Here is a 19439-nt window from a genome sequence, read left to right on the forward strand (position 1 = left end):
TGACACAGTCTCAAGAACACTGTAAGGGTTATTTATGGCACTAGATTGCCTTAAGATTATACAGGTATTCATGTCATTGTGCCCACCTGCTTAAATAATTCATAGTCTGTGTTTAGCCAGCCTAAATGCATCATCAGCTGCCTTAAAAATGCTTCTAAAGTGAGGAGAAGACATTATCTCATGGAATTGAATGAGGAATGTTTACCGACTGAAAGCAAACTGACTTTCAGTACTAATTGATTGTTGGCAGCAGTTTGGTTGGAAGGAAGATATGGCATGTGTAAATTTTAGCTGGAAAAAGTCCACTCAAATTTTCTTGAGGACTTGTTTGTTGCTAAATGTCTATATGTGATGCCCAGGATACCATGGAGAGGCACGTGGCTGCAGCAACATGGCAGACATGGAGGACAGCCACAGTGGTCATCATCCGCACACACACAAGTCATGATGACATGCGGCGGAAGTGGTTCTTCTTCACAGTATTTGTTACATTCGATTGTACATAGGCTCAAAAGGACGACAGGAACCTTGAATGCATGACGGCGAACTCCCGGTGCAAGCTTTTTGTTGTTTGTTAACAGGTGAGACATAAAAGACTGAAACCAAAGTATTGAAGGCTGTTACAGCAGCAGATTAATGTCCATGGTATCACAATCACATATCACCTGAGGAGAAAATGTTCGGTTGTCCACATACTTTTGGCCAGGCAAGTATTTAGAGTTTCAGCCTGGTAAACAGGAATACTGTTACATAAAACTGAGTTAAAGCCATTAATCTTTTAGGAGTTATACAACAGGCCTACGATATATGTTCTTGTATAGTCACTGGAAAATAAGCAAAATTGACAAAGTAGAATGTTGATGTAAAATAATATTTAAATTGTTAATTTAAACATGTTTTAATGTTTAATTGTTTTTAAAGTAAATCCTGAATGTTGTTTTAGGATTTAAGATGAGAGATGACAGGGAAATTCTACTCTTGTTTTGAAAGGGCGAGATGTTGCCCCATGACTTCCTGTATTGTGATTGTTGTCCGCCATGTTGGTGCAACCAGGTTCTCTTGATACCATGAAGACAGTGCAAAACATGGTAAAACAGCAGTAGGCGCTGTATGTCCAGTCCCCTTTCCTATGGCAAATCCAGCATGCCATTGTCCTCCAGGGCTTTCTGCGTCCTGTCATACACCTCTCCGATGGCCTGAACCACTCTGCTCAGCACTATGCTCAGCTCCTCCTGGTTCTGCACACACACCAGCCTGAAGAAGAAACTCCGCTCTGGCATGGCAATGAAGGCCAACTCAGCAGCCCTACGGACGAACCAGGTGTGGTGGTGTGCCAGGGTGTTCTGGTAGGCCTCACGACACAGCTCAGAGGGGCTCCTGAGCCGGCCGGCCACCGGTGTCTCAGCCAGCTTCTCCAAGAAGAGCTTCAGCCAAAGAAGAGCTCGATGCAGGCGCAGGAGAGTCCGGCATCCGGAGTCTGTCTGGTGGCGGAAGTCCACCAAGCCTCGGTTCAGCTCCACCAAGATCATAGAGCGCACAGAGTGGTAAGCACCGGTGTGCTGTGAAGCCTCTGCAGTATTCTTTATCTCAGTCCCTACGTTCAAAGAGTTTATTGAGTGTAAATCTGGAAGCTTTGTTTCAGGGTTCTCTTCTGCCAACAGGGCCAGTTGGCGAATAATAGAAGTCTTGGTTTCAATCTCTTTAGATATCAGGCCGACCATTGGGCCCAGAGCCTCCATAAACCTGGGAGAGTAACACAGAACAGGATGAATCATTTTACAGAGTGCAGATTATGGTAAGCCATAAATTACTTCATTCTTTCTAGAGGCTGTAATTGAATGCATCTCTCTCTCACTCAGTGTGCTTTGGCTTTATCTGATGATCTTACCTCACAAGCTCATCCCAGCTGGACAGATACGGCTGTAGCAGTACGTCAGAGGTGTAGGCCGGTGCAGCCAGCAGGTGGGAGAGCAGCAGTGACACCTGGAACTTCTGACCAGGGCACCCCTCCAGGAGGTTAGAGCCCTCAGCCCCATCGGCCCCGCTGCTGTTGGACAGCTGGTGAAGCTGACGGTGGGGGGATGGGAGGTGCGTGAGTGTGGGGGCGATCGACGGGGGACAAAGAAAGAGAGAGAGCAGAAGCAATTCACTTCATTCAAATTGCCCATCTGCTCCACAAAATCAACCTTATGGAGGAAATGTAAAATACTTTATAATGTGCTTCAACTCTTACCCCATTCACCTGATTGTAACCTTTCAAACAAGAATCCCAGTGGTAATCCAAACCTCCCTCTGCAGTGAGACATTGTAAACAGAAACAGGGAGAAGCCTTACAGTTAGTTTTTGTTTGACTTTCCCACTGAAACAGATACTTTTTTTTTTCTGATAAAGAAATACTGAAACTCTGCTCCAACCACGAGGACATTCCAGCTGCACGGGTGCATTTAACACAATTATAAAGAATTATGGGTCAATTACACACCAAATTTCCGCACATTAAATTAGACGAGAGTATCCTTTCTCATATAATGGCTCATTAACAAACATCACTGTCATGTGACAGATGTTTTAACATGAGAAACTAACTCTATATGTTCTTACATTCTTGATTAATTCCAGTTTAGTTTTAGATCATACTGTACAGTATATAGCACAAAGACAGGCGTTCTTAAGGCAGCAAATAACATTCTTTTGACATCAGATCCAGCGTGATGTTGAATTTTAATCCTTTTATAGCTCCTTCCAGCCTGTGACAAAGCAAACCCTGTGATCTTAATTGACAGTCAACAAAGCTTCCTCAGCACACATCATGTGTGACACTGGGATCAGTTTCGGGCCCTATCCGGTTTTCCAACTGCATGTCGCCATAGGGTACATCACCCATACACACACATCTTCATATTATAAAGGTTGCAGTTAAGAAAATAACTATTGCAGAAAATGAAAACTTCCATCATCCACTCCTCCATTTACGCTGCTACACACTATATCTTCAAAGTGAAATCAGGGCCATTCATTTGTGATGAATTGGTGGGTTCCTCCATTTCTCGGGGTCATGAACTTGTTCAGTTCAGCTCCGGTATGCCTGAGTGAAGTCAAACTATTCCTCAGTTTTGTGTAGGACCTCCTGGCATTCCCTCAGAGGCCCCCGCAGCTCTCCAGACCACACACTGGGGTCCACCTGCATCTAACTGCCTTACCACTAAAAGCTGCCAGTGATATCACTCACAGTTCTGGTGGGTGACTGCAGCACCCAGTCACTAAATCACTGAGCCATCAAAACAAACACCCTAAAAGATCAGTCCCCACTCTGACCCTGGAGGACTCTGCTGAACTACTGAGCGTCCTGTCAGACAGCTGGTTAGTCTCACTGAGCTACCTAACTTCCTCAGTTCAAATGAGACATGTCTCCAATTGCCAGAAATTGATTTTTATCTCGACCATGACCTACTCTCGATGTTGCCATATATGGCAAGTGCGACTGGAAGTCTTGCCTCTACCTGGAAACCTTTCTATTAAATTTGCAGTCCGATTTAGTCTTTAAAATCCTGCAGCACTTAGAATTTAATCCAAGATAGGGAAAGAGGTCACATGGTCCCAGTTTGAACATTTTTACAATGATTAAGTTTTTTTAATTTCACATATAGACATATTTATAAAGTTTCTCATCGACTGTTGGATTGAAAAGAGTCTGGAGAAAGAACCATTAAAGGTATTTAAGAATACTTTTTGCTTATTCTTATGTTACAGTTCAATATTTGTTGAGACTTAATGTCACTACGTTCCAATAACACGTCAAGTCACACATACTGTGTAAATGTTTTTGCGATGTTTTTAAAAAGTATATTTTTTGAGCATAAGAGAGTGAGCAGAGAGTGGTGTGACCATCATGCTAGGTTCTGAAGCTGCCACATCATGTGACACACTCCTGATCCAGAGCATAAGCATTCCAAACAAGAGGGGGATTTTATAGATCAATAGTACAACATAGAAACCACACACACACACACACACACACACACACACACACACACACACACACACACAGAGGTACTCACGGAGCCACAGGGAGCCGAGGAACAGTAGCAGGACTAAGATAGCTGCAGCAGCCTTGCTCTTAACACCCATAGTGAAGTCCAGTTTTGGTGCTGCCAGTCCCTCTCTGGTCCTTCTCTTTGTCTTTTATCTTTTAATTCCTCTGTGTCTCACATGAGTCCTTGTCCCCTTGCACTGGCTGTCACCACAATTACTCTCTACTGGACCCCTGCCTCTGATCCCCCCCACCCCCTTGTACTCTCAAATCTTTCATACTCCTACCCAAAACCTTAAATAAAAAGTTCTCTTTACCATTGTACCTCAAAAGAGCCTCTATCAATGTTTAACTCTATTTTACAACTGCTGTTTTACCTGCTCACGCTAATGCTACCCAAGCCTGTTGTTGCTCTCTCTTTTTTTTGTTTTTCTTTGACTCTTTCCTCTATCCTGCCTTTGTTTTTGAATGGTTTTGAAGCTGCCTGTCTCTTGTTTTGTTGCTCAATCTGAGGGTCCAGAGATCAGCCGGGTACAGCCATTGGCTGATAAAGCAGAGCCAGCGCAGCTTGTTCATGAGTAACCTCCTTCTTCCAGATTCATCTTCTATATATGCGCTATATTCCTGGTCAGCTTGAGTAAACACTTGCTCCCTCTCCCTACCCTCTCCTCCCACCACCGTGCTCCCTCCTCCCTCGTCTCTCTCTCTGTCTCTCTCTCTCTCTCTCTCTTATAACTCATTCACACACCGCAGCCACCACACACTACAACAGTGCTGACACATTTGTGAAAACATGTTGGTTTAAATGAAAGTATAACAGGAAACACATCTCAGTACATTCCCTCAATGTAAACAAAATCCCACGCTTCATATTTTGTCTGTATGACATTGTTCAAGTCACGGAAACCTAGTGAAAACCTTTGTGTTCAGTCATGAGACAACATAGTCTCCTTTTGGTTGCTGAACAGAGAGAAAGCTGTGATACCAAATCCATGTTTGTAAATGAATAACAAAGTCTAACCAATCTTATCCTAGCTGAGATGGCAAAAAAAAGATTAGCATGAATAGGCACAAAGATGCCAATTCATGCTAATCTAATTCTAGATATGACAAAGACATCTCTGACTCTGCAAAAATGAATCTATTTAAGGTTATTTTTAAATATATTTATAATTTCCTTTCTCTTGCCACCATATCTTTAATAAAATATTTTATTCATGTTCTACAACAAATATAATTTGGGGTTTCTAAATGCTAATTTTTTAATGATTTCATTCGATGATTGAAGTCTAAAGTCTGAAATGAGTCAGTAAAACAGGACTGACGTGGTTATCACCTCTGATAGTGACAATCATGGGAAACCCACTGATTGCTCCTTATCACTGGGCTTGTTGCTCCTTCCATAGGGGGGAGGTGAACAGACATTGAACTCCACACTCAAGCCGAACCACATGTGTTCTCATGGAGAGGGACTTAACAATGGTATTTTTCAGCGGAGGAGCGGGAAAAAAGTGAAAGCAGGGGCATTCATTACTTGGCTGGGAGGGGCCCGGTCATGGGGCTTTTATTCTGTGCAACCAATAGATGATCCCATCTGAAATAGGCAGCAACTGACATGGGGAGACTGAAAACATGTGACCCTTTCAAAAGACTCGAACTGTTTGGCTCCACAGGGCTCAGGCTCTCTAGTTTCTGCTCTGACGCAACAGCACACATTTCGAAATATCAAAATCTTATGTTTGGCTGTGGTAAAAAGCTGTTGATTCTTGGCATGACATACAGCTGCCCAGTGCTAGGAGATTAAAACACGTGGTATGGGTACACACTGTGTGAGTATGTTTATGTATGGAGGTTCAGGAGAGCAGGAAAGAGGTATTTTGTCACTGTCAAACACTACATTTCACCACACTGGATTTTCCACCATCCTGCGCACAAGACTATTATTGGACTGAGAAACACATCTGGAGAGTCAAAACATTTAACCACATTATACCGGAATGTAATCCATGGTGGTTTTGTCATTTGTACAAAACTTGGTCTGAGGTTTAAAACTTCTGTTTTTGCATTCAAAATTTCATGTAAACCCACAAACAGAGGTTTAAATTGTGAATGAACTATTATAAGATGTTTACTCATATAGGTTAAACTGTTATTGTAACTCTATCCATGGATGGACAACAGACACTGCCAATTTAAAAAATCTTGTCATTGTATATTCAACTACAACTCTTAGCCTAACTGTATTAACTCGACAATGGCCTGAAACCCCTGCTTTACTGAATGTGGCTATATTTATAACAATAGTTATAACAACAGTTACACATGCCTGTCTGACATTTTGCACTGGTTGGCTTCCATGCCAGTTATTATAAAGAATTGCTGTATATAATTGGGTGAATTTGAGAGAAAATTTTGTTTTACAGAAGAAATTAGAAAAAGAAAACATAGGACTTTGCCCAGACACCATCGTAAACTGAATATATTGCTGGAATGTTTCTGTATCTCAAAATATCTACCTAGTACACAAAATACTTTTATACCTCTGATTTGCACGTTTTATTAAGCTTTGCCTAAATTTAAAATGCATATTGTTTTGCTGCAGCTCTGCTCTGTGAATGGGCTTTCGTGGATTTGATGCTGGACAGATGAAGCCCTTCTTCTGTCTCTGAGCTCTAACTGTGAGACATGTAATCTGCCTTCAGGAGGCTCCAGTTACCTTAAAGAAGCTCATCTCTGTTTCCCTAACTGTATATTTAGAAGTACATCACACACTGGGCAACTCAGATGGCACATTCCAAAAATCAGTCTGTTGCCCTTGTCACTGCAAAGTGACACTACTTATATTACTCAGTACTAATTATAATAGCAAGTTCAGTCTCAGGATTTGAAATGAGTAAAACGTCCTTACAGTCTGGTTTGTACTTTTTAGAGTTGCTTTGGTAATAATATCTGCTTCTGCTGGAAATCAAAAAAGTTAACAGACTTATCTTGATGCAGATCCGAGTCTCTGGCTCCATGTTTTTTATGAGTTTTTATGGGTATTGTCTGCCTCCAGCCCTCTAACCCCGCGACACTGTGGTCTGCAGACACTCTCTCACTGCTGGAGCCCTGCTGTTGAAGTGGTAAGGCTCTACTGTATGTATTAATACCCTGGACACATAGCAGGGGGAGAGCAGGCCTGCACAGCCTGTCACCTGTTCACCTTGCTGCAAACATGGGTGTATGTATCTCTGTTTTATTACACACACTCACACACACACACACACACTCACACACACACACACACACACACACACACACACACACACATACATGCACACGCACAGAAAGCCAAAGTCAGCACCATAATAATCCTACAATATGTTTTGGAATGTGACACAAACATCAAAAACTTAAAACTATCATTACTTATAGTAACTTATAGGAATATTACAGGGATATTGGAAATATACTGTACCATACCATGAGAGATAAACAGCATATTTTCACACTTCCCACTCATTATTACCCATATTTCTATGAAAGAAATTACACTGGAGTGATATAGGTATCACCACTGATAGTTGATGTCTAATGATCATGATGATGATGATGATTATTGTGGGTGACCGGACTGTGACTTGACGTCCTGGTTTAGTGCCTCACAGCTGCTGTGTAATCTGAGTCCATGGATAGCAACAGCCGGGTTGGGCGACAGTCATAGGGTTTGCTGTGGGGGGCTCTTCCTCTCTGTCTTTACTCTTCCCCTCTCTCTCTCTCTCTCTCTCTCTCTCTCTTCCTCTCTCGCTTTCTTTCCCACTATCTCTCAGATTTTATATTTAAATATAGTTCAGTGCGCCGCAGGGAAGAGGTCTTGGAACATGATGGCAGCATGCAGATTTTGGATATTTTTTGGACTTGTAACTATTCTCGGGACTTTAGTGGTTCAGGGTAAGTGGCGCAGTTGCAAACTTTTTGGCACATCCTCAGTGACTGGCTGGCTGCCTTCTTATTATCAAAATAATCTCCTGCCTGTCGTGTGCAGACAGAAGGTCAGAGTTCAGAGAAACAACCAAATCTAAAACTCATACTACATTGATTGACATGCAAGAGAAAACTTTCCATTCCAAACTTGTACATACATACTGTATTTTTATCAAATGTAGTTGTATTAAGTAATTAATTATAATTGTCAACTTTGTGTAGATGATTTTGGAGGTGAAAAAATACATTTCCCTCTGTTGACAGCAGACAGCAACACCTATGACAGCTGTAGGTATACATACAGTATATCTACAATATGTACTTACTGCTGTAAAGTATGACACAATTAGTGTCTGAGTTGCTCACTAGATCATGCACTTATTCATATGTGTGTATGACTTGTTTACAGTTTTGTTTTTTCTCTGCTCATACACAAAACGTGCAGTTTTATGCATAACCATTAATACTGATGTTGACAGGATCATCTGTTTTGCAACTTGTTGCAAGTTGAAGTATTACCTTTAGTGCAGTCAATGCTAAATTTATCAGATGGGCACCGAAAGTCAGTTAGTGTCAACAAACAACAAGTAAGGCAGAGGGTCATCTGTGCTTTTCATGAGAGTATTGATGACCCCATTGTCACCAGTTGTACTGGAGTATGTAAAGCTGTTCTGCTTGGTACAGGTGGTTTCAACAACACGGGGGTCCCGACAGGTCAAAAAGACTGCAGTTGCAGCGGAAGCAGAGGTGAAAGCCTGGATGTGGAGGGAGTTTAAAAAGGTAGAGGAATATGGGATTTGAGGGCAATTAAGTGATTCTGCAAATCCACTGGGCCACTCAGGAGGGAACAATAGAGCTCAGCAGTTGTGGGGAAATGTTATTCTCACCTGGGAATAATGCCAGAAGGTGTAACAAACATATTAAGGACATTCCTAAACACAACAGGCACAATGTCAATCCAAAAAGCAGAGCCACTTGATTCAAGGGGTTCTTGAGCACATCTTCTTGGCAAAGGTCACTCGAGTAGTTAAAAAATTCCTCACCGTCAAGGTGCCGGCATGAACAAGATTCATTCTGAAATGAAGATGTAATGAAGACTCTTGATATTATTGGTCTGGTACAGTTACCATGTTTCTTGAATATCACATGCAGTTTGAGAACAGTGCTGTTGGATTGGTTTCCATTTTCAAACTGAGGGCCACCCTCCCTGAGAAAAAAAGATGCTGTAAATAAGACTGAGGACAGTCCAACCTTGCATCCAGGAGGATGTAAGGTTAGAATCACATCATCATAGGAATTTACTAATGAAATTGACATTGTCTGTCAGGTGAACTACTTGAGAAGAACTTGAGTTGAAGCTGTTGTCAGCCATTTGGTCTAGATGCATTTGGAACGACAGCTGCACTTACAATCTTGGTATTAAGTCAAACTCAGTCGCGGTGAGCATCAGAGCCCCATAAGGTGTGATATTAAGAATAGACTCTGCTCCTCCGTCTGTCTTTATTGAGTTATGATGATGTACTGGACTTTAATGCAGCTAATCAATAACATGGCTGAGATTCTGGACTGAGAAAGGATTCTTCCTGGAAGATGGACCAGACGCATCCTCTTGCTCTCCTCCTACAATATCCCCCTGCTCTTCTTCCTCAGTAACACACTAGACAGCATTAAAATCCCTTAGCTTCTAATGTTTGAAAATGTCACGTGAATAGGAGTGTACACTGGACAATGGGACACGGTCAACTAGGGTGAGCTTGGCTGCTTTTACCCCAGTCAAACAGCAGTGTTGCAATGTTTACCTCTGTGGCCATGTTGTTCTGACATTGGTGGCATCCCCTTATGCCACCTGCCCTCATGTCACCTCAAAGGGTCAGTTGAGCCAAATCACAACAATACACGTTGTTACTTACAGCTACAGTAGTGCTAGCTAGCGATGTAGATTTCATCTGCCAAAGTTTTGAGATTTGTGCATGCAAAAATTCTTCCTCATTTTGATCAGCCTCATATCCCTCCAGTGGCGGCAGACACAGTCATGCGGTCAGAATAAACTTATTGTTGCCAAGCACAGACACAAGAATATTAGACATTACATTACATTACATTGTTTATTTTAGTAAGCCATCCTGTCAACTTGCTGTCTCTATTGCAAAATGTCCTCTAAGATCTATTTATAGCTTCTAGAAGAACTATTGGGAGAAATTATCTTTGTTTGCCTCCATAATTAATTCCTTTACAAACTCAAATGGAAAATTACGTAATGGTGTACTACAGTGTTGCTGGATTTTGATAAAAACATGAGCGAATGACACACCTCGCGGCTGCTTTCTCACATTTTTAATTTCACTGATTGTTACATCGGTTGTTCACTCATCCACGTGCCAAGTAATATTTAGCAGTTTTTAATAATTAATTAGTGACAAATTCTTGGTAAGTGAGATGTCTCACCATAACACTACTACACAGACTGTCCCATGTGAGAATTATGAGTACAGTTTAAATTATGTGACAAGTTTGTGACTGACAGGGTCAGGCAGACCTGGGAATGAATCGATCATGGGCGATGACATGACAACTTTTTTGTATATGTTACTGTCACCTTTTTTGCCTAATGATGATACTGATGATTATTATAGATGACCTGAGTGTGACTGAAAGTCCTAGTTTAGAGTTTCCCAGCTGCTGTGTAATCTGAGCTATAGATAGTGACAGCTGGGAGGGAAGAGGCAAGGGGTGGGAAATAACCTTTCTCTTTGTCTCTCTTGAAGTTTTTACTGATACATATTGTGTCTGAGGAGTATAGATGCTGCTGTTGTCATGAAGAGCATGGTTACTACTAATCTGTGGACTCCTGGTCCTAGTCATTGGCTCATCTCTCTGTCCTGTAGTCGGTGTTTTTCTCAACACTTGTGCACCTAAACAGCAAAACATACTGTTCATGTTTACTTCAAAATGTATTCAGAAATGCATTTGATCAAAAATGTATGTAGCTACATGTGCATGACATAAATACTTGAAGACTGAACAAACAATAGGCCTACTGTCTTGAGAAAGATAAAACATAACACTAGTGAACATACACTGTGCAGTTGGTTACCATGTACCATGCTGGAAGGTTCTTACAAAAGTGTGTAAATTTAGGTAAAGGTTGATTGTTTTGGTTAATCTTTTTCAGTTTATCATATGATGTCAAGTCACCTCCTCTTTATGTAAACAAACAAAAGTTATGTAATGTTTTTCACCAAAATGCATTGTGGGTATGAGGTTTAACAAATGTGTTGAATGCATTTGCTTCCTCATAAAACATCTGCATTATTTATGTTTACTAGCTTGCAGTCTTCTTCTTCTCTGCCTTTGTTGGCACATTGCTGTGTTTCTCAGTGCATTACAGCAACCTGTATATCATTGGAATAGTGTGAAACTGCTCTAGCGCTACTAGAAGTCTTAATGTCCACGGGGTACCTTTAAAACTCAACTGGGGAAACACATGTTGTTTTACATGTTTAAACATACAGTACATGTGCTTCTATGTACAAATAACAAAAACAGCTTCCTTTGCATCTAAACTACATTTTTCTACTCATTCTGAATAGTAGTAATGATACAATTTATGACCGCAGTGTGTCAGTGTTGATATTTAACAATAGTGATACGCACATCTGCAAGTTAATTGACTGACGATGAAGCTAACATCATTCAGCCAGTTTGCTGACTTTGCTGACTCATTATCCTGACTTTTTTCTACAACAGCCTTACTTCTGGTCTGGTATGATCAGTCGCTGACGGTGGCTAACATTGGCTAACGTTAGCAAACTTGAGATGGGTATTGCTGTGTTTTTGACATTCAGTCATTTTGCTGACTTCATGTCTCTTCTCTACTTATGTTACATATTGAAACATGCCATCTTCATTATTTTGTTACAATTAAGTTACAGTTTTTGTTAAGAATTTAGTTAAAGTGGCTCAAAAAGATGTATCCATCTAAAGTTTGCTAACATTAGTTAACATATATATCTTATTGGTCATACCAGACCAAATAATACTGTAGCAGCAAAATCCCTGACTGTGTTAAATTGAGGAAAGGAGCACTTTATGACAGGAAGAATTTGTTATTTTTATTTTTCAGAAACTTTAATCAAAAGCAAGCACGTTCTTGGTTTCTTTAATTGGTTTCTTGTCTGATTGATTTTTGGTCCAGCTCTTGCCTTATGATGATATATTTACCCAACCTTTTATTTAGCACATGTTTAGACATAGTTTACTATAGACTGTTTCAGATATTTCTCCTCCTCCACTCATGAAATATTAACCGGGCATAATCCCAATATATATGCGCATAAACTCACTCCCTTTTTCATCTTTTTCTTCTTGCAGTGCAGTGTAATGAGGAGTCACAGCTGATCAGCCACTTGTTCAAAAACTACAACAAGAATATTCGCCCGGTGGTCCATCCTGAAGAAAAGGTGCAGGTTCAGATCAGGCTGACCCTCACCAACCTTATCTCCCTGGTGAGAGTTCGCTCTTCATACCCGTTGCAACAAGGCCCAGCTGAACATTAAAAATATGATCAAGGGTGTAAATGATTGCCACAGCTACATACAACAAAGATACAATCCACACACATTCCCAGAGCTTTTGATATAAGCACATGATGGCTGTTAGGTCACTGGTATGATGATATAGCAGTGCATGATCTGAATATTCATACTTCTTCTTCACTTGTACACACACAGAATGAAAAGGAGGAGACTCTTACGACCAATGTGTGGATTGAGATTGTGAGTTTTCTCTCTCTTCATTCTTGCATTCTTGTTTTATCTGTACAATTCCTGGCAAGGCTTTTGGTCGTAAAGTTCATTTTGCCAACAAGACTCAATCCTTCTCACTTATCCAGTCCTCTGTTGTGGCTAGTTTTTAATGTCACAGTTGACCTTTCTCTCAAATGTCATCTACAGCAATGGACTGATCATCGCCTTGTCTGGAACACATCTGACTATTATGGCATTGATATTATTCGCGTCCCGTACAACACTGTTTGGCTCCCTGACATTGTCCTTGAAAACAAGTGAGTCAATGATAAAAACGGAGTGAAATACTGCATTTTATCCCTGCCCATAGTTTAATCATAGTTTGATTTTTTTTTTTTTTTAATAAAGTGTGGTGTCAACTGATTTTTTTTATCCTAAATCTCTGCAGCATTGATGGCAATTTTGATGTGGCTTACTATGCCAACGTGTTGATCAGCAACAATGGTTGGATGTACTGGCTGCCTCCCGCTATCTATCGCAGCACTTGTTCCATTGAGGTCACCTACTTCCCATTTGATTATCAAAACTGCACTCTAGTATTCAGGTGTGGTACAGTTATATCATTTTAAAATACATGTCTTACATATAAAAGCTGATGTATTAGTTTGATTCTATTCTGTCTTCACTGTCACAAACGTAGATCCCAGACATACAGTGCCAATGAAGTGGACCTCATTTTGGCTGCTGGAGAAACAGGCGAGACTATTGAATGGGTGGACATCGACCCTGAGGCTTTCACAGGTACAGTGCATCCACATTCAACACTCCACTATTTAAAATGCACAATTCCTCTCTAGCTTAGTGTTTTTTCCACCTCTTAGAGAACGGTGAATGGGCCATTGTCCATCGTCCAGCCAGGAAGATGATCAACACACGGTATTCCCCAGATGACCTGGACTATCAGGAGATCGTGTTCAATCTGGTCATCCAGAGAAAGCCCCTCTTCTACATCATCAATGTCATCATGCCCTGCTCCCTCATCTCGTCACTGGTCGTATTGGCCTACTTCCTACCTGCACAAGGTCAGTAAGGCTATTGTTTTATACCACGTGGCTATTAGTACATCCAATATTAAGGTTTTAAATGAAGCAACATTACAACGCTGTTATAAATACCCATAATAGTTTGTATCATGGACATAAAAACAAAATAATAATCTGTTTCAGTTACTGTTGAACTGGCCATAATAAAAAGGACCAGACCATTTAGAAGTAGTCATTTTACAGACAGGGTCAGAACTAAACATAAGTATGTTCTGTCAGAAAAGTCTTAGGAACGCACTGGTATCTGTAACTCCTTTGCAGATTTTCAATGCATTGTTTTAAAAAAAAAGTATTTTTGAATATGGTACTCAGCATTATTTTGCCTCATAATGCCTGAGCACAGTGAATGTACTGAAAGTATTTGGTTTTATTTCGTGTGGTCCTTTGTCTCTTAAGTCTCTGTTGTCCTTTTCACAGCTGGGGGACAGAAGTTGACTGTGTCCATCTCTGTTTTACTGGCTCAGACTGTCTTCCTCTTCCTTATTGCTCAGAAGGTTCCTGAGACATCTCTCTCTGTCCCTCTCATCGGCAAGTGAGTCAGTGTGTGTTTTCGTCTTCTCAGTGTGGCAGGAATTCAAGTGACCTTTGACTGCAGCATCCTGCCCCAGATCTCTGCTGTCTTTGCGTTTCATTAATCCACACAGTCTGAGTCCCCACTCCAACATGGATCCTCTCTAATGTCTTCCTCAGGTACTTGATCTTTGTTATGTCTGTCACCACTCTCATCGCTACCAATCAAATTGTCGTGCTGAACTTCTCCCTGCGCAGCCCCAGCACTCACACCATGTCGTATACCATCAAACATGTGAGTACATCCGATGGAGTTGAGCCAAATCTATCTAGTCAAGAGTTATTTTATGTGAACTATCTTTTCTGCGTCCTGCAGTTGTTCCTGGAGATGGTGCCTCGCTTCCTAGGCATGTCCCCACTAGTGGATGACAATGAGGAGACAACAGAGATAAATGGAATGAGGGAGCGGCGGCGAAGCTCCTTTGGCCTCATGCAGAGAGCAGAGGAATATGTGCTCAAACAACCTCGCAGTGAAATGATGTTTGACAAGCAAAGAGAGAGGCATGGTCTCACGCAATCGATTGGTAAGATATCTAATTTTAAAGCTATGATCCAGCTGTAGAAACTGACCAGCCATTATGCCCCAATCTGATTATTCAGCAGTCCAGCTTGAAAAAATAAGTTCTCACCTTGCCACAACAAAATGTAAATGCCCACAGGCTGCGCTTCACTGGAATTTACTGTGGCGTTGTTTGGTCATTGTGTACTAAATATGAATAATTTATTAGTGACCCATTTATTTTTTATAAACATCACAATAGGGATGTGTTATGAGTAGCAGAGCAGGTGGACCCAAATGCAGAGACTGCAGGCTGACTGAGAAACAGGACTTAAATACAAACTGAACAAATGAGGGAATGGGAAACAGGTGACCAAACTGAGAACAGGCAAGGTGTTGATAGGCTGAAGGAGACACTGGGAGCAGGGAAGGGCTGAGGAGGCTGACACACGGCAGGTATGTAGATGTGCGAAGGAGGGAAACTAGGAGACAAAGAACAGACACGCCCACACCACACACACACACACACACACACACACACACACACACACAGGCTGGGAAGCAGAGGAAAAACATCAGGAAGACACAGAGAACAGACTAACTAACTAACTCTGAAAAACAAAAACAGATGAAGCCAAATGACAAAAGCAAAAACACTTGTGAGTAAAGTAACCTGCAACTCTCATTGCACAACTAGTTACATCATGTAGTCACATCTGTTTAAAGAAAAGTGTTGTTTTAAATCATCATCATCACCATTATGAAGTAAAAAGCACCACTGAAACACCTAGCTTCAGTGGCGCACGTGTATATGAACTTAAATGTCAGGACAAAGGTTGAATAAAATGAGCAATAGTATCTCAAGAAAGTTCTTAAAAATAATCTGGAATTTATCTGTCCTACTCCCACTCGGTCCAGTTCAACAAACAAGGAAAAAACCAGTCTGAGGGCATCTGGTGGACCAGTCTGGTGGACCATAACAGGATGTAGCTCAAAGAGCACTTTGTATCAAATTCATTCCTACATTCCTACTATAGCAGCCAATTATTTGTTTGTTCTAGGCTTCTTACGTCACGTGTATGTTGTTTGGCACCCTTCATTTTCCTCATAAAAGATGTCTGTGTCTGCCTTGCTTTGGCATACTCTTATCTAATTGTCAGTGTCTTCTTCCCCCTAGTGGATAATATAGATATCAGCAGCACAGCCAACCTCTATAAGAGTTTGGCCCAAGCTGCACCTGAGATCAAGCAATGTGTAGATGCCTGCAACTTCATTGCTGAGAGTACGAGACAACAAAATGACATTGGATCTGTAAGTGTTACCTTATACTTCCTATATCTGCCTAGACAACAACTTATATGGTATTTCAATTATGTTTAGGATGTGTGTATATATTACATATTTTCCAGTCTATATTTCATTTACGCCAACTGTTATCTTGGTTCTTTCATCTCTACTCACTTTTTTTTTTCAAATAAAGGAAATTGAAAGCTGGGTACTGATTGGGAAGATGATTGACAAGGTATGTTTCTGGGCTGCCATTCTCCTCTTCATCATCGGCACAGTGGGGATCTTCCTAACGGGACATTTCAACCGGGCACCAGATTTCCCATTTCCTGGTCAGAACAAAAAATATGTCCCGAGTTAAAACAATCAAAAAAATTTTGATGAAACCTTTCCAAGAGTCACTGTCACCTCATGCTGTCTGTAAGGCTAAGCGGTCTTGCTCATTGACTCCCAGACTCAGAATCAGGGTTGAGTTAAATCTGTGCAGCAGGGCTTTAAAAACAGAGATTTAACACCGAAACTGTCTGAGTCCATGTTCACAGCTCAGACTTTTCTTTGTGAATACTTGTCAGGCAGCTGAGAGTTTTCATACAAACTTACAACTCAGTTCTCAGTTCTTCATCTTAGTCTAAGTTCTTTGGAGGTACACATCTGTTAAAAGTGTTGTTTTAAATGGTCATCATCGCCATTACAATCATCAACATCACCATTATCATCATTAAAAAAACATGCTAAGTACAATTATTATTTGTCTGTTTTGTAGTATAAACAGTGTGAGTTAAAGTTCAGACTTCAGGTTATAGTTGATGGAAACTGCTGAAGCTACTGTGCTGAGAAAGTTATTTCTGCTGCAGTGAAGAACTTTTCAAATCAAGAAGGTTCATTACCTGATGAACTGATTTTATTTACATGTTGTGCGCTAACATTGCCCAGCTTACATGGGCTTATAATAAACCATCAATGCACATACTGCAAAACATATCTGCTAAAGTCTGAATAGATTTTCTTGCATGTATTATGTCTTATTTGAAGAACCTGTGCATGAAACTTGAGCCACCCAACTCTGAATCAAAGCCTTATTATCCTTCTAAGACTTATTTATTAGAATGTCTTGTTAGTATGGCTCGGAGGGATATTGTCTGAATATCATTGTGCCATGTTTTTTAAATAAATATTTTATTTTGTGCATCATGACCTGTTAAATCAATTTATTACAAAGTGTGAGTGACATATATGATAAGGAAAAGGCATTTGAATCTTGAATTGAATGTCAAAATTCTTCAAAAGACAGTATGATTGGATAATGGTATTGTGCTGTACCAGGGTATTTGTCCCTCTACCGAGAAAATTACATATGCTCAGTTGGAAGTGCGAATATAATGTAAAACTAAAAAACAAACAAACAAAAAACTCACAGACACATTGAGCAACAGAGAAGCTGATCATTTGTGAAGTCATGATAAAATGCACGTATCCTACACAATGTGTTCAATGTGTTTAATCACTTAAACTTCTTACTTTTCAGATTTATCATATTTCTCTCTGTTTAGTCGTGTTCAAGGTATGTGAGTGTGTGTATGTGAAAAACAAGGTTATAAGGTTGTAATAAGGTCATATTATTTTTTATTATGTATGCATTAAATAGATCTTGATAACTTATCTAATTCCCAGTGTAATAAAACATAAATTCAATTATTTGAAGTCACTTAGAATTTTGATTTATTCTTAAAATCAGCATACTCAATTTTCAGCCATGATGCACTGCTGTTACGTATATTTAAATCTCCTTTGCTGTAAGTGTGATTGAACACCTCCATGTGGTGTTAAACTATATTACACCAAATAGTCAAGCCTTATATTCTACTAACAGCGCCACCCCAGACCAACATTCATAGCTGGTCTAATTGTAAATTGTCTGAGGCCTCAAACGCCTGTTCAGATGAATTTTCTTGTGTCCACAATAGTCCACTTACAAATGTGTCATTCTACTTGTATAATCATCATACGCCCTGTGTGTCATGGAGCTAACCGGCGCCACAAGCTTATTAAGAGGAAGTGGAAAAACACTAAAAAAATGAATGTTACCACGTAATGGAAAAAAAAAGGGAGAAACCTCAAGAGAGGGGAAGATAAAGAAAGACTGCCCCCTCCCTCGCCTCCTGTGGGCTTGAAATGTAATTAAGAAAAAATGGTCTAACTACAAAGATAAAAAAAAAAATACAAAATTGCTATATTATCAGAAACATAGAGCCCAAAGGAGTACTGTCAGTCCAATTTAGATATAACAAATATAATGTCCAATAAAATAAGTAGGCTGAAGTTCAAGTACAATCAACAGCAGATGCTATCACGCTATGGTTATATTTTCCAGGAACTTGTCGAATAAGCTGTTTGAAGCTTTCTATTTCATCAGCATCCTGAGAGTATAGTCCTCCCTACACCTTACTCATGTTGTGAAAGATTCCTGAATCCTTGTTTCAATTTTAAATTTAGTGGTTGAACTGTTTTATACTGTTGTTGATAGGCTATAGTGACATGTGAATCACTATCCAGATTTACAGTAAGTCAATGTGCATCCTGTGTAATCATATCCTTGAAGGAAATACTTCTATCAGGGCATACCTTCTGGCTGTGGTGATAAACACAAAATGTTTCTGTTGTGTCCGTCACCCAAACTCTAAATGGTTCAAATAAAACTATATATATATATATATATATATATATAAGATATAAAAATATATCTTCTCTTGTCCTTCCAACAGATGCTTATCTTATGTCATAAAAAGATAAAACTTTTGTGGGAGGGACCTGTGGGGTTTTAAAGCTTGTCTTCAATAAGACTGCTGGGAATGTTTTTTTCTCTCTTTATTGAACACATGCACATTAGGTACACTCTTGGGAACAAAATGACAAAGTGTGAAAAGAAAGTGTAATTAACTGAAGCAAATGTGACCCGTACTTCCGGCGTGTCCTCTTTAACTTTAAAAGTTCCCGGTGTTTGTTCGTTTTTTATTCGAGGAATGATAAAATAATAATAAAATTCAAGGCTATCTCTCAACGAATTGGAGGTGTGTAAAAACTCTCACATACTGTTTTAGCACACTAAATAGCAAGTTATTATGGAATTTCGGACGCAGCCCAAAAAACGTTGCAAATGAAGTGTTAAGATAAGCTGAATCCCTGACTTTTGACTTACAGGCGGCATTTCCACACAAACCTCAACTTTTGGAACTTTGACCATG

The 19439-nt window shown here is 40.2% G+C and overlaps 2 protein-coding genes across 3 annotated transcripts; one reads left to right on the forward strand and one right to left on the reverse strand.

The window, feature by feature from the left end:
* Positions 1-912: 912 nt before the first annotated feature.
* On the reverse strand, positions 913-7142 carry gltpd2b (glycolipid transfer protein domain containing 2b). 2 transcript variants are annotated; one of them, XM_044369755.1, is made up of 4 exons: positions 4059-7140; positions 2234-2292; positions 1889-2067; positions 913-1743 (listed from the first exon to the last, which is right to left on the reverse strand). In XM_044369755.1, exons 1-4 carry the CDS (start codon positions 4126-4128, stop codon positions 1128-1130), a joined length of 924 nt encoding a protein of 307 aa, XP_044225690.1. In that variant the 5' UTR covers positions 4129-7140; the 3' UTR covers positions 913-1127. The 2 variants fall into 2 exon arrangements, with proteins under 2 accessions (XP_044225690.1, XP_044225689.1); XM_044369754.1 differs by having other exon boundaries at positions 2234-7142.
* A 589-nt stretch (positions 7143-7731) lies between these two features.
* Positions 7732-17388, forward strand: chrne (cholinergic receptor, nicotinic, epsilon). Its single transcript, XM_044369753.1, has 12 exons — positions 7732-7960; positions 12365-12498; positions 12724-12768; positions 12946-13055; positions 13187-13342; positions 13439-13539; positions 13620-13820; positions 14259-14373; positions 14532-14646; positions 14728-14935; positions 16088-16221; positions 16391-17388. The coding sequence occupies exons 1-12, from the start codon at positions 7891-7893 to the stop codon at positions 16556-16558; spliced, it is 1557 nt and encodes a 518-aa protein (XP_044225688.1). The 5' UTR covers positions 7732-7890; the 3' UTR covers positions 16559-17388.
* The last annotated feature ends 2051 nt before the right edge of the window (positions 17389-19439 follow it).

Source organism: Thunnus albacares, chromosome 13 (genome assembly GCF_914725855.1).
Source record: "Thunnus albacares chromosome 13, fThuAlb1.1, whole genome shotgun sequence".
Taxonomy (NCBI): Eukaryota; Metazoa; Chordata; class Actinopteri; order Scombriformes; family Scombridae; genus Thunnus; species Thunnus albacares.